Source organism: Nelumbo lutea, chromosome 6 (assembly GCF_056320005.1).
Source record: "Nelumbo lutea isolate HS-2025 chromosome 6, American lotus-T2T, whole genome shotgun sequence".
In the NCBI taxonomy this organism is placed as follows: Eukaryota; Viridiplantae; Streptophyta; class Magnoliopsida; order Proteales; family Nelumbonaceae; genus Nelumbo; species Nelumbo lutea.
The window spans coordinates 38853578-38868616 of record NC_142689.1 but is presented as its reverse complement, the minus strand read 5'-3'; the positions used below and the strand labels follow the sequence as shown (position 1 = coordinate 38868616).

Below are 15039 nucleotides of genomic sequence, written 5' to 3'. Positions count from 1 at the left end.
ATAGAAACCCTGAAAAACATTAAAAAAAAAAAACAAACATACCTATGCAACATTATTTTCTAAGAAAACACCTCTTAGGACACGACATTGGTTCCAAACACCCGCCAAGTAGGTGTTTTGACATTAATGCCATTTCTCCAAAAAACCATGCCACATCGACGCCACGTTTAACATCCTTTTTTTTTTTGGAAAATGCCTAATGTTTGGTTAATCGTTTTTTGAAAAATGTTTTCCCAAACCATGCCTTAAAAAACTAGGAAAGGTGTGGTATGAGAAAACACCCTCTTTATTGTTTTTCATTTTAGCAACAACATGTTGACATGCCTATACAACACTGTTTATTTATTTTTTTTTTTGAGAAAACTCTTCTCAAGAGATGACATTGATTCCAAATATTAGGCATTTTTCGAAAAAATGGATTTTAGATATGACACTAATGTTGTGGCATTTTTTGAAGAAATACCATTGATGCCTATCACTATTAAGTTAGCTATTTTTCCAAAAAACGTTTTATTAAATGATACTTTGGAAATTAGGAAATGTGTGATATAAGAAAATGCTCTCTTGGTGTTTTCCCATTTTTTCTCCTATCGATAACAACACTATGTTGACATGGCTTTAAAAAAACGCCTTTATGGTAACAACAGTCGTAACAAATAGAAAATCTGAAAATACGATTTCTATGAAAATAACATACCTATGCCGCCCCGTTTTCTGGGAGACGCCAATCAATAATTCAATAGTTCGAAACACTGCCTTAATTACATGCCATTTTCGTGTTCATGTTCGACCTATGCCGCTTCGTTTTCTGAGAAACACCAATCAATAATTCAATAGTTCCAAACACCGCCTTAATTACACGTCGTTTTCATGTTCATGTTCGAGAAAAACCAATTAAACAAAAGAGAAATGGCAGATCAGATATTTAGAGAAATCTATTTTAGATATGACACTAATGTTGTGGCATTTTTTGAAGAAATAACATTGATGCCTATCACTATTAAGTTAGCTATTTTTCCAAAAAACATTTTATTAGATGATACTCTGGAAATTAGGAAATGTGTGATATAAGAAAATGCTCTCTTGGTGTTTTCCCATTTTTTCTACTTGATAACAACAATATGTTGACATGGCATTAAAAAACACCTTTATGGTAACAACAACAGTCGTAACAATAGAAAATCTGAAAATACGATTTCTGTGAAAATAATATACCTATGTCGCTCCGTTTTCTGAGAAACGCCAATCAATAATTCAATAGTTCGAAACACCGCCTTAATTACACGCCGTTTTCGTGTTCATGTTCGACCTATGCCGTCCCGTTTTCTGAGAAACGCCAATCAATAATTCAATAGTTCCAAATACCACCTTAATTACACGCCGTTTTCGTGTTCATGTTCGAGAAAAACCAATTAAATAAAAGAGAAATGGCAGATCAGATATTTAGAGAAATCTAGAGGGCAGTTTCAGATCCTTGCTTTTTGTCTTTATAAAAGGCCCAGCTCCCTTGGCGGGCAAAACCCGTTTTCTTCTCTCTCTCGATTCTCGTGACGGTAACCATGAGGAAGAGACGGTTCGCGCAGGTCGCCACCAGCGACGACGAAGACGAGCGAGTAGAAGCTCAAACCACCCAGCCTCCCTCGTCCTCTTCAAATGCAGGTGAAAAGAAGAAGAAAGCCAAGCTCGAAGAAGAAGAGTCAGAAAGCAGCGATAGCAAAGAAGAAGCAGTGCAGGAGGATGCTAAGCCGATCGGAGAAGTAATCAAGGTCACTGGGAAAGGGAGACATAAGCGAAACCATTACAGTGCTTTTGAGTACGATGGGAATCGATTTGAAATCGTAAGACTTCTCTCTCTCTCTCTCTCTCCCATTCACATATCGATTTCTCATTTTTAATGCCGAATTGCTTGTCAAAGCTTCTATTCGACTTAGGTTTTCTTTCTGCATTGTTTAATTTGTAGAATTGTCTCGCATTTACGAGAAGTGCTTGCTTTTTCTTAGCTTCTATTGATATTTTATGTGTCACTTCCTTGGTTCAGTGACGAGAAGTCGAGTTAACGGAGTTTAATTTCTTATGTGGATGTTGCTTTGCTTCCTAGAAGTGCGTGAAAGTTCCTTCTAAACTTACTTCTATCAGATGAGTCGGTCTTTTATTTTATTCATCTCTCTATGTTGCTGGGCAGTTATGCAAAATGTGTGGGGTTAAATGAAATAATGAAAATTCATGAAGTTCATTCAAGCCGAAGTTCCCTTTTTTATCAATCTGGCTGTTCTTTGTCTAAATTTGTAGTTGAGCTCAACGTTTCTCTGGAAGGCACGGATAAAACATTACTAAAAGTACTTTTAATTCTCTATGGTATCCGGTATTAGGCATTTTGAGTCCCATATTTCGGTATTTTGATGCTAGAGGTTGATGTTATGCCCACACTCTCCTGAAAATTTATGCAGTTTTGACAGGTTAACCTTCCATGATTCTATGTCAAAGAATAGAGAAAGGTTTTAGTGAGTTTTATCCTACTTCTCAATTTAATACTTCTTTCCTGTGGTTGTCATGCAGGACGATCCAGTACTTCTGACTCCCGAAGATACAAATCAGAAGCCTTACGTTGCAATCATTAAGGTGAATGGTTATTGATTTCCTACATTCGTTTGGGTATTTTATAATTTTCTATTTGTTTTTCTTATCTGGTCCTTTGAACCTTAAAATTATCCATCTGGTAAATTCTGATTGCTGTTCATGTTAACAAAACTGTGCAAGCAAGAGATTTGTAAAAAAACCTGTATGACAAATTTATCATATGGGTGTCATGGGTTCAAGCCTTGTCACACATGTTTTGTTGATAAAAAAAAAATCATACGGAGAGTTGGAGACATCTTTATAGGAGTTTGAACCTTAAGCGTCCAAGCTACAGTTGAGCACTGAGTGCCTTTTCAATGAAATCATATCACAGATAGCTTTTGACAATGATTTCTACCACCAGGTGACTATCTTACTTTTCTTGTTAGTTAAAATTGAGGCTTTATAACAGATCAAAGAAGACTTTTGATGGTGACCATCCACTTCTATCAACAAATAGCACACTGTAGATATCTCTTTCATTTGTAGATTTTTGTCCGTCTGGAAATGTTATTGAGATAGCTATCCAATGTGAACTGGGATTCTGGTAAATCTGTGGCTACTTCATTGGCTGGATATCAGCGGCTGAAGGGATTGAGTGTAGAGTTTTTATTTTCTTTTGAGTCGTATTTGAAGTAGGAAAGTAGGCTGGTCAATCTCTCTTCCTACGGTCTGTAAATCCATGTTGGCTAGTACAGAATTTGATTATGGAATAGCAATTTGGATGGAGCTATTTTGAGGTATCCTCTATCCATCTATTCTATGAAGGTATGATTTCTTCTTCTTTTTCACTCTTTTCTCTTTTTTTCTACTATCTTACAAATCTAAACCATTCCAATTTTCCTTTATCCCATCTCAGTTTTGAACTCTCTCTTCTTCCCACAACATGAAGATTGCATGACTTCTCTCCTTCCCATTCTTCCTCATTCCTTTCCGTGCACATTTCTATGCCTTCCTTAATTTCATTCTTGTTAGAAAATGGTAAATCCTAAATGATGAGGCTCAAGCTTCATACCTCAAGGCTTACACCTTGTGCTTGTAATGGTTATAGTACTTATTCTCATGGCCGTGTTTTTAAACATTTTTTTTCAACATATAGGAATATAGTTGATATCAATCTTTTTCCCAAAATCATGTGTGATCAGCCTTGCATGTAGAATCATAAATGCATGCTTTGCTTTCTGTTCTCTTCTTTTTAATTTCCTTTTTATAATTTTAGTATACTCTTGGGTCTTCCTATCGTTAGAGTTGGTGTACTGAGAAGTTTGTTGTACAAGTCTTTTCAAGTCATAGAAATTTTCTTGCAGGATATTGCTCAGACAAATGATGGGAGTGTGATGGTTACAGGGCAGTGGTTCTATCGTCCTGAAGAGGCAGAGAAAAAAGGTGGTGGCAGCTGGCAAGCACGTGATACCAGAGAGCTATTTTATAGTTTTCATCGAGATGAGGTTCCAGCAGAATCTGTAATGCATAAGTGTGTCGTACACTTTGTCCCTTTAAACAAGCAGCTTCCACAACGTTCACAGCATCCTGGTTTTATTGTCCAAAAGGTTTATGATACTGTGGAGAAGAAACTTTGGAAATTGACAGATAAAGATTACGAGGACAACAAACAAGGTGAAATTGATCTACTTGTTAAGAAGACTCGAGAACGTTTAGGAGAACTTCCTGATATTGAGCCTGAAGATGTTCCTACTGAACAAGAGGATCAGTTGAAGAATAAAAGATCTTTGAGAAGAAAGAACATGTCACCCCTTGATGTTTCAAGGGAAGATGATGCATCCATCAGACCTGACCAAAATTTAAAAGCCGAAACACCAGGAAGCTGTACAAGTGATGCTTCAGAGTTTTATATAATATTATCAAATTTTGATGCTCTGACTGGGGACTCCTATCGTGACAAATGGTTAGAGAAGACCCTACAGGGAATTCAATTTGTATGTGATTCCAAGGATGATGTGCAGGTAGGAGATAAAGAAAAGGGTGGATCAATTCATGTGGATCATAATCCAAGTGGCAACAATCATGCAGGAAATGTAAATGGAACAAAAGAAAGGAGTGCAAAGGTAAGTGGGGGACATTTTCTGAAGATTGTGATATGCTTTTTTTTGGATAAAATTTTAGGACTGGTAAAGTTATGCACCATCAATTTTATCAATAGAAGTTCTTGTACATTTCTTTAATTTTCTTTAATTTTTTGCTTTTTTAACCGCATTATACCTTATAAAAAGGATATTTCTGATAATTTTCACATAACACTATGATGTTTAGATGTCAATATATTCAGAACTGCAGGTAATGATGTTGATCAAGTGATATCAGTGGGACCCTGAGCAGATATTAACCTTTGTCCTTTTGTTTTTTTTTTTTAAATTACATATGAAGATGGGTTACATTGCAAGGGCTATCCCAACTGTTTATGACAAAACTCAAGAAAATATAATGCAACTACATTTCCCCCCTGAAATCTAAGGGTCCTGGGGCCCTAGAAACCTGCAACCAGAAATTGTTAATGGAGAAGTTATCAAGCTTATCTGAAATGCATCTTTGCCAATCTCTACCATTGTCAAGTATATTTTTTACCCAAAAAATGCATATAAACTAGACCCCAGTGGTTCACATAGTTGTATGCATTGAAGTCTGGCTTCCTATTACAAAATTTTCCTTTTCAGCTGCTAATTTAGTTGATATTTCCCTCATAACAACAAAACCATGATTTCCTTATGACTATATGTCATCATCTGCTAATTCTCTTGCTGATTCCTAGCCTGACAAGGGATTAACAGTCAGATACTACCTGGGAGGGAGTCCCCTTAGCAATTGAGCACCATGCAAGAAATTAGACACCACTAGAATCAAGGGGAGAGACAATGGTCTGGTTTGGGGAAGTACATACTTATATTTTGCTTATTGTACAAGTGTACATTACTTCTCACTTCTGATATTTAAAATTTTTTGTAGTCATTCTGTTTTTCCTTTGTCTTTTTTAAACAAGTGATACCTTATTTTAGTTGTTACTCCTAAGGTCCTACCTATTCATCAAAGAAGCTGATACGGCATTGATTTCTTGCATTTTACAGGGTGATGAAACCATTCGCTGGCCGGATGCTGCTGTTCCAGCAGCTACTGCTCTCGAGAAGGTTGCTCATGATGCTCTTGGCTCTGATTTTCAGAAGTATAATAAGAAGATGAGACAACTAGTATTTAACCTCAAGGTTTGGACACTTACCTGTTCTTTTAACTCATGATTATCTGAATCCTCAAGTAGCATTTTATGGTATCATTCTCTGCCATAATTTCATATTCTATGATTCATCCTGACCTGAGCCCCAACAATAACTATATACTTATTTAATTTTCTATAAGTATATAGACCAAATATTTAACAACTCAAATATTTGGTTTAAGTGCAAAGCTGTCTTTGAAGGTCATGGGTCCAAATTGTGCTAGTCTAAATTTATCATACGTGTATTATATGCAATATATTTATTTCTCCATAAATTGTCTCAGAGAAAGTTAGATTATTACTAACTTGTTTCATTGTTTGGTCTCTTCATTAAGTTTTCATCAATTTTGCTGTTTAGTATCCTGTCCTAGATGGAATGATTAAAGAGGTGATAGAATGGGAATTCTGAGAAGCACTTCTTATTTGTCTTCCAAAAAATTGTTATCATGTCCAGTCTGAAGGTATTCAGTATTGAATAACTTGTTGCAGAACAATGCACTACTGGCAAGGCGTCTACTGAAGAAAGAGCTGGAACCTTCAACAGTTCTGAATATGTCCCCAAATGAACTGAAGGTATGCATGCTCTCCTGGATTTACATTTGTTTTCGAGAGAAGGTAAAGTATAAAATTATATTAATCAACAAAACCAATACCCATACCCTTAGGTAAAGTATAAATTCTCTCCTGGATATAGCTGATGGCTTTGCTAGAGATGTTAAGAAGTGTTCACTATTAGCTTTGTTGTATTGTTTTTTTTTTGACTTGCTGTTTATAAGCTTTTTTTGGTTGTTCCCTTCTTTTCCTTGCCTTGATGGGGTTTATGAGTTGTACTTCCATATTGTTTTATGTTAATAAATTCCTTTGATCTTGTTATTTGATCAAAATAATTGATCTATAATCCACCACCCCAAAGTTTAGGTCTGTATCCAATCCACTCCACCCAACACCCTGGATACCAGATAGTTGGGATCAACATTTGGTAATGACCCTTAATCCACATATGACCCACTTTTGGGATTTTGGGCTGTGGATTTAGAGAAATGACCAAGCCCTGATGGCACTGGAGTTGCGAAGGTTGGATTGTAAATTTGCAATCCGAAGTCCATAGAATGCCATCTGAATGTCCTCTAAGGATAGATCTAGTAGGGGCTATTTTATATGATCCAACAAGACTGAACTTAATTTTTTTATCAGCAATAGTGCAAAAGAAATTTATTCACGAGATAATAATACAAACTATCAACCCTACAAAAGATATTGGAGAGAGGGGAAACAGAATAAACAGCCTCAAAAGGGGTGTACTAGATATTGTCCTAAGTCCTAACCTTTTGGCGTTTTTTCACACAGTGGCCACTCTCAAACTGGAACCTGCTTTCTCACATTTGTCAGAACTAGATACATTTACCCTTCCATGCTAGGTGGTCCCCTGACCTCTCTAGTGACTCCACCCCTAGCTAGAGCATCGGCCCTTTCATGTGCCTATCTTGGAACCTATCTGAACTAGCAATTCATAGATGGTAAGCGTTTTTGGTGTAGGATGAGTAGGTCAAATGGGAGCTAAGTGGGCTGAAAACTTAAAGGAAAGAGTTAAAGAGATGGATTGTAGCTTTAGGAGAGTTTATGGGAACTATCTAAGATGTGCAAATTGACCTACAGAGGTTTTTAGTTTAGATTTAGCATTCTAACAGTTTTTACTTGAACAAACAAAATTGACAAGAACTAAGGAACTAGGTCTAGGATGGAATTAGTTTATGATTATTTTGTGCAGATTTAGAATAGTGAGATGTATGGGGCAATTTAATTTGAAAGGGTTTTTAGTAGTTTAGAAAAGGCTGAAAGTCCCCCCTTCTGAGAGAGATGGAAAATTCCAAGAGGAGGATTTTTATTGGAAATTTGGATTGAAAATTGGTAGACAAGCCATTCATCAAAAAAAAAAAAAGGTAGACAAGCCATTTGTTTTGGAGTGTAATCACCCAGGATGGGGGTTTGTAAAAAATAAAAATGAAAGTGGGGGTGTTAGCTAAGTCTAGCCAATACTTGGGGGTGCTCACACTACTAATAATTTTTTCCACGCGATTAAAAAAACTTGGGATTGATACTTAATGATCAAAAAATTTGAGGAGATAATAAAGATGCTTACTTAGGCTGTTTGGATGGTCCCAAATGAGTGATTTGAATCCTTGTGGAGAGTTGAAGGAGATGCTAACCGGAGGATTTTGATTAAACCTGCAGTGGAGAATTAGGAGAAGAAAGAGACGAGAAGAGAGGAGAAGAGGAGAACAAAGGTTCTCCAAAAACACCAGGAAGATTTCCACCACTCTGAAAAATACTTAGAAGCAAGGATTAAAATATCGATGCTTCAATATCGATATGGCTGATGCTCCTTTTTATTCTATTTATTTTATTATAATAAGAGGGCCCCAAAAAAGGTTTGAGACCCTTTAAAGTTTTGAAAATATGTATATCGGTTTATCCACGTGTATCTGGATACACTGATACAGTGATACCCATATGATAGGCCCAATACGAGGTGTATCATATCGATACTTTAATCCTAGTTAGAAGTCATTCTTTCCCTCAAAAATCACTTACAAGATGTATCTATTTGGAAGTAATAGGGATTACCCAAATTACGAAATTGCAACTAAAGTTTAGCTTGCAAGATATATTTATAGAGAGGCGATAGAGCTCAGGTTACTGTTCACTCAACTATAGAGCTCAGTCAAAGGGTATTCATAAAGAATATATTGACTAAAGAAAAAAATCATAATTCCTACTTTACTTATCCTATGACTTTGAAACTTTAAAAGCAATTTAAGACAGACTTAAATAACATGCCTATTATACTAGAACCTAATGATATGTAAAATTCCCAAGATAGTCCTAAAATAGAAAAATACTCAAAGAATTGGGAAAATAAAAAAATCCAAAAGCCATGCAGTAATGGATGTCCCCACAAAAGAGGGTTTGGGGTTGCCCTAAGGGACTCGGTTTAAGGAAATTAGATGTTGAGAAATGCCTTCTATCTTTCCCTCAAAAGAGCACATAAGGACGTTATTGAATACAGGCCCAAGATGTTTTAGAAGTGAACTTCACCTTGAGCCTTGGGTAGAGTCTAATGGAGTTTGGCAAAAAGCGGGGGACATCCCTGGTTATATTTGGATTAGGGTCTATGATCTTTGCATCTGTGGGGCAATGAGGTAGCAAGAGGCATAGGCGACTTGTGTAGTGGCTAATTGGGAGTTGACAACTCCAAAGCTTTCAGTGGCACTACTAAGAATGCTAGGATTAAGGTTTGTTGAGTTGGAGTTCTGCCTCAAGCTGAAAATATTGTAGTGGGGATGCAATGTATATTTTTACAATTTGGCCAAAAATAAAACCAGAGTGGATGCCGGCTTCGGTGGACTTCAGAGAGGCAGTTAACGTTGAACCAACAACAATTCACTAGGTGTTAGCAGGGCTTTTCATGGAAGAAGTTAAAGGAAAAATGTTGATGAAAGAAATGGAAGAAAGGAATGACATCATCGGGTTTTCAAATTTTAAATGGACAATTGAAAGAGAGAGATCAAGAGACATTCATCAATAAAATTGCTAATGTAGTTCATTTGAATTGAACCCGAGCACCCATGTAGCTCATTTGAAGAACCAAGAGCCACCCCAAAGACTAGGCAAAATTTGTTTCAAAAGGCCATCCAGGAAAGTTAGACACGGGTCTAGGCTGTACCAAGGAATAGGCAAAGGTAAAGAGGTGGCCGAACTGGGCTCCTTCCTACTTCTTGATTAAGTATGAAGAGTTATCAGGTGAGTTCTTTGGCGAGGGGAAGCCTCTTGACTATTGATGATGAATGAGGACACAAGACTTATTTTGACTTTAGAAGAAAGAAAAAGCATAGAAGCAGTCCAACCACCACTAGGGGACCCTTAGGGAATACAAGAAGTGATCAAGATAGGGTTTGCAAGAAAAGGGGAAGCTATTCTTGGTGCTTTAGTTCCCACTGAAACCAATGCCAAAAGGAGTGGATAGTTGGATGACAATTGGGAAGAGAATTGATGGTTTGTCTCTAGGCACTCCAGAACCTCTTGTGGTGATTCTTCTAGAGAGAAGAGACGAATTCTGCCCACTTCCATCAAGCCAATATCAAAGGGTCAATCTAAGGTATGTTGATGATAACGAGGTTTACACTTGGGTTATGTTGAAACTATAGGCCATTGGGAATTTCTTAGGGGTGTCCATTAAAGGGCTTGAGGAAGAGATAGAGGCACTTTAGTGGAAATTGGGAACATGTTTCTGGTGGAGAAATGAAAGAAGAACAAAAGGCAATAAAAAGAGGTGTTGAGGTTAGCATGGGGATTGAATGACAATGTTGGCAATGCTAATTTGAATAGTTGACCTCCTTGAAGATAGTCAACAGTAGAAGAGATCAAGCTAATATGTTGGAATGTTCAGGGGTTGGTGTCAGGTAAAAGAAGTTTGGTAGTGGGCACCTTTCTGAGAGAAAGGAAACCTCGTATTTTACTAATGCAAGAAACTAAATTTACAAAAATTCAACTTCATGATTGTGAGAAATGCTTGGAGTTTTAGAAAGAGGGTGGGGAGGTAGCAAGGGCCCTTGCTTTCACGGTAGAGCAAAAAAGGGTAGACATTGGTGGTGAAAGTCTCCTATCCTAAAGGTGTCTCAGATAAACTGCATATTGTGTGAAAGTACAGGAGCGGAGGTGATGGTAAAACTTGGGTATTTTGGTGAAGAATAATTTCATTGCTTGCAAGACAAGATACAGAAAGAACCTCATCTGACTGATGCACAATGACAACAAAGGGGAGATGGAAGGGCACTTCACACTGGCGATGAAATGGAAGGAGGACCTAATAGTGGAAAAGAAGAGGTTTCTGCTTGAAGAAACAGGCAGAGGTTCAACTCTAAAAATCAGAGAAGATAAAAGATCGATGGTGATTTTGAGTAAAGAGGCTAGGGATTGGTTTAAGGGCTTTATTAATGGTACAGTATTTGCTGTTACTAAATCAGGTTGGAAGGTCGAGTTGCACTTGGAAGGAAAGAGGTTCACAACAGAGAGGAAGAGTATTAACAAGGGGGGTTTTATTGAGCTGAATGAAGTTTTTGGGAATTGTAGGGAGGTAGATAGTGTGTAAAAGGGAGAGGCAAACAGGGTTGGATAAAGAAAAGGCTGTGCTTATGCTATTTGATGAAAACACAACTGTTCTTGACAAGGGAGATATCCAGTAAGAGGTTACCAAAGTAAATACCAATGTTGGAAGGGCCCAACTCTGATTGTGAACTAGAACTTGTCTTTGCAATGGGGAGCTTGGTGGTGGAAGTTTTCAAGTCAAGATCCTTGGTCTTCCATTTAATCTCTAGACAAAGCAGGTGTTCAACCAAATAGCCACAGTTTGTGGTGGAGTTCTGGAGGAGATGAACATGTCTGACTTGCAAGCGGTCTGGTTGAGGATCGTAGGTGCCAAACTAGAGCTGGTGCCGTGATTGATCAAGATATTCACCATTAGACAATGGTGGAGGATGTGGCTGGCGTCAGAAGTTGAAAAAACATTGTGGGAAGGGGGAGGAAGGAGATAAAGCTGAGTTGGCAGGATGGAAGCTATGTGGAAGAGAAAGAGAGGCTGGATTGCTGCAAGATTTGAGGAAGGTGAAATGTCTAAGGGGCTTGTTAAAGACTCTATCTTGCCTTCAAAGGAAAGGCTTTTAAATTTTCTTGAATATAATCCAATGGTGGAGATTAAAAGGAAAGATTCCATGTAAACTCTTAAATGAGGTAGAAGTGTATGCAGGAAAGAAACAAAAGCAGGGTTAGACCACCCGGATGAACTGGCTAGTACGATGGCCTCACGTGACTACTTAAGATTCATGTGTGGAGCTAGGGGTGGTTTGATTAAAGGCAATAGGACAGGTCTATCATATTCCCTTGACAACGAACAAAGTTTGGAGTTCGAAGGAGGATCCCTGCAATGGGTATGACACCAATCTTCCCATCAAGATAAACCAAACCCAAGATATTCCAGAAATAGAGAAGATTGGAAAGATGCTGGGGACGGTGGGGAATGGGTTAGTTGCGATGATTCTGAAGAGGGGAGTAGTTTAGATGATGAATCCAGTATTGGCAGCATTGATGACATGGTTCAAGTGTTGTTGGAGCAGGAAGAATACTTTCATTTGGCTTCTCTTTTCACTGTGAAACACAACTACAAGAAGGTAATAGTGTTGGGGGTGAGAAACAATACTTGCAAGATGCAATAGAACAATAGGGTGATTTTGAAGGAGTGGAAGGGAGGTAGGGGTGTGACTTGAACAATCAGTGGTGAAAGCATCCCAATCCAAATGAAGCAGAGTACCCACTTGAATCAGGAAGAAAAGGAATTATTATCAGGTCAGTGGCAAGATTAGGGTTTCTAGATGATAGAAATGCAGTTGTATCATGAAACTTCTAATGAAATTCTAGTTGGGGTAGCAAGCCCAAGGTCTTCTCAACAAAATGCAAACATGAATACTTCCCAAAACTTGAGGACTGACTATACAGGGGATGTGATCATTGAATTGGATCATAACAAGGAGGGGGTCTTGGAGTCTCCTCAAATTGTACCTAAGCCTTCGACTCCATGCAGTAATCCTTGTAACTCTATTGGTTTGGTTTTTGGTACTAACAGTGTTGTTATTGCCCTTGTAGACTAACTACCTATCCATAGCTCTGTTATGCTGATATGCTGCCAGAAAGTGTTGAGGAGGGGGTAGGGGGAGATGCCGAAGGAGATAGGAAAAGGGATTTGGAGCTTAGTAAGGAGCAATATGGGGAGTTTGTGGGAGGTGGAGGATATACTGGAGTGGTGGGAGAGGAAATGGAAGAGGCGAGGGGAAGAGGGGAGGTGTTGAAAGAATAGGTTGAAGAGAATAAAGTGATAGAGGGGGATAAGAGGGAGACAAACTAGGAATTGGATTGGGAAGATATAATAGGAAAAAGTAAGGAGGATGAGGGGCAGGGAAATTACTTTATTTTGAATAAGAAAGGCGAATCTGGAGAAGACCCAGTGGGCCTTAAGGTGGATACACCTAAGGAATTGAGGTTTTGTGCTAGAAAAGGAAAAGAAATTGGGAGTGAAGAGGAGGAGAAAAATGAATGAAGTTGAGAGGCTCATTAATGATGTTGAAGGGGACAAAGAATGTAGTGCTAGGGGGAGGGAGAAGGAAGGGAGGCTGTAGAATGGAAGGGCTTGGGTCAAAGTTAGGTGGTTTCCATGAAGATTGTTAGCTGGAATATTAGGGGCCTAGGAAGTGCTACAAAAAGAAGAGCAATTAAGGAAATTCTCAACAAGGAAAAGCCTGATATTTTGTTGATTTAGGAGTCTAAAATTCTTGGCCTTGATAGGAAGTGGATTAGAAGTTTTTGGGGAGAAAGAAGCATTAATTGGATTTTTGCACTGTCTTGGGGAGCCTCGGGAGGAATGATAACAATATGGAAGGAGGACACAGTACAATGCATGGAAGAGTTGGTTGGGAATTTTATAGTATTTGTGAAGTTGAAGATTGCTCAAGATGGGTTTGTATTGGTTCTCACAGATGTTTACGGGCCAAACTCTTATAGGGAAAGGAATTTGGTGTGGGAAGAGCTTGAAGATACAAGGGGCCTTTGGGATGGCCTTAGTGTCTAGGAGGTGACTATAATGTGATTAGATTTGTAAATGAGTCAAATAGTACAAGGCAAAGGGTAACTTCTAGCATGAGGAGATTTAATGACTATTGATGCCTTTGAGTTGATGGATATATCTATATCTATATATGTATGTATATTTTGGAGCAAAGTTAAAGTATCAATGTATTGATGAAAAGGTCCTTTGTACAATAAGAAACTGTACACAACAAAACAGAAGGACCTCAAAAAAAGTCCATCCTCAAAAAATTACAATCAGATGTATCCCCTTTAAAATCAGTAAGTACAGCCAACCAACTTCTAACAAAATCTACAGCCGAATTGATGATTTCAGCTGCAGAAGAGGTTTTACACTCAAAGACCCTCCTGTTCCTTTCCAACCAAACCTCCCACAGAATTGCTAAGAGAATGGCAGACCAGCAAGTTTTCCCTTTCTTAGTCAACCCTCGGATCTGCCAAGCCTCCAGGCAGGCTTTAAGTGAGGCTGGCATGCTCCAGCTAACCTTCAGACTTCTTAAGAAATGGCTTCAAATCTCTGAGGCAAAACTGCAGTGTAAAAACAGGAGGTTTGCTGATTCTGTTTCTCCACCACAGAGACTACATCTCAGGTCACTACCATTAAAACCTTGTCTTACCAGCATTTCTTTGGTGAGGCATTTCTCTAATGCTGCCCCCCATGCAAAAAAAATTTACTTTAGAGGGAGCCACGGTCCCCCAAATGGCCCGGCTTGGGAAGGGAGTTTCAGCATCTCCCCTTATGGCATTGAAGAAAGATTTAACTGAGAACTCCCCACTTTTGTTCCCTTTCCATACTAGAGCATCTTCAGATTGCAAATTCAAAACCTGGGACTGAAGCAAAACCAAGAGATTCCCTACCCGTTGAATCTCCAAATCATTGTGTCTGCAACCACTGCTTCTTTGTCTTCAGCCACATTGAACAGGGTAGGAAATAAATCCTTAAGGGAATTTTCCCCTGTCCAGGCATCCAACCAGAACTTGATCCTTCTCCCATTACCAACTTTAAATCTGACTTCTCTTTTGAACAGGTTGGAAACTTTGCTTATACCTTTCCAAAGACTGCAGCCATAGGTTGGCATTGGGTGGACCATTACCCCAACCCTTTTCATCCAGCCCATATTTTCTGCTATGACTGTCCTCCAAAGGTTGTCAGGCTCGGTAGCAAACCTCCAAAGCCAACTTCCTAGCAGAGCTAGATAAAAAGATTTTAACCTACTTAACCCCAACCCCCCTTGAGTTAATGGTTTACAAATCTGCCCCCATTTAACAAGACGATATTTATGACAGTCCTTCCATCCCCACCCACAAAAAGTCTCATATTTTTTTTCTAAAACCTCTGTCACTTCCGAAGGTATAGGAAAAAGGGTTATGTAGTATGTTGGTAAGCTTGCTAGGGCACTCTTGGAGAGATACCTTGCTTTTCAAGTGGCCAACTTCTGATCCATTCTTTCTATTATTGAATTCCAAATGGTTTTTGAATTGCATTTGGCACCCAGGGGTGACCC

At 38.5% G+C, this 15039-nt stretch overlaps 1 protein-coding gene across 2 annotated transcripts in view; it reads left to right on the top strand.

Moving 5' to 3' along the window:
- The first annotated feature begins 1518 nt into the window (after positions 1 to 1518).
- Positions 1519 to 15039, top strand: part of LOC148848640 (ASI1-immunoprecipitated protein 3-like) — a 29190-nt gene continuing 15669 nt past the window's right edge. The window contains exons 1-5 of one of the 2 annotated variants that reach the window (XM_088951821.1): positions 1519 to 1838; positions 2557 to 2619; positions 3924 to 4682; positions 5697 to 5831; positions 6332 to 6415. In XM_088951821.1, the coding sequence (XP_088807947.1) occupies positions 1560 to 1838; positions 2557 to 2619; positions 3924 to 4682; positions 5697 to 5831; positions 6332 to 6415 (1320 nt within the window). In that variant the 5' untranslated portion in view covers positions 1519 to 1559. Of the gene's footprint in view, positions 1839 to 2038; positions 2101 to 2556; positions 2620 to 3923; positions 4683 to 5696; positions 5832 to 6331; positions 6416 to 15039 lie in introns of those variants that run through there. The other variant, XM_088951822.1, reaches the window with a different exon arrangement.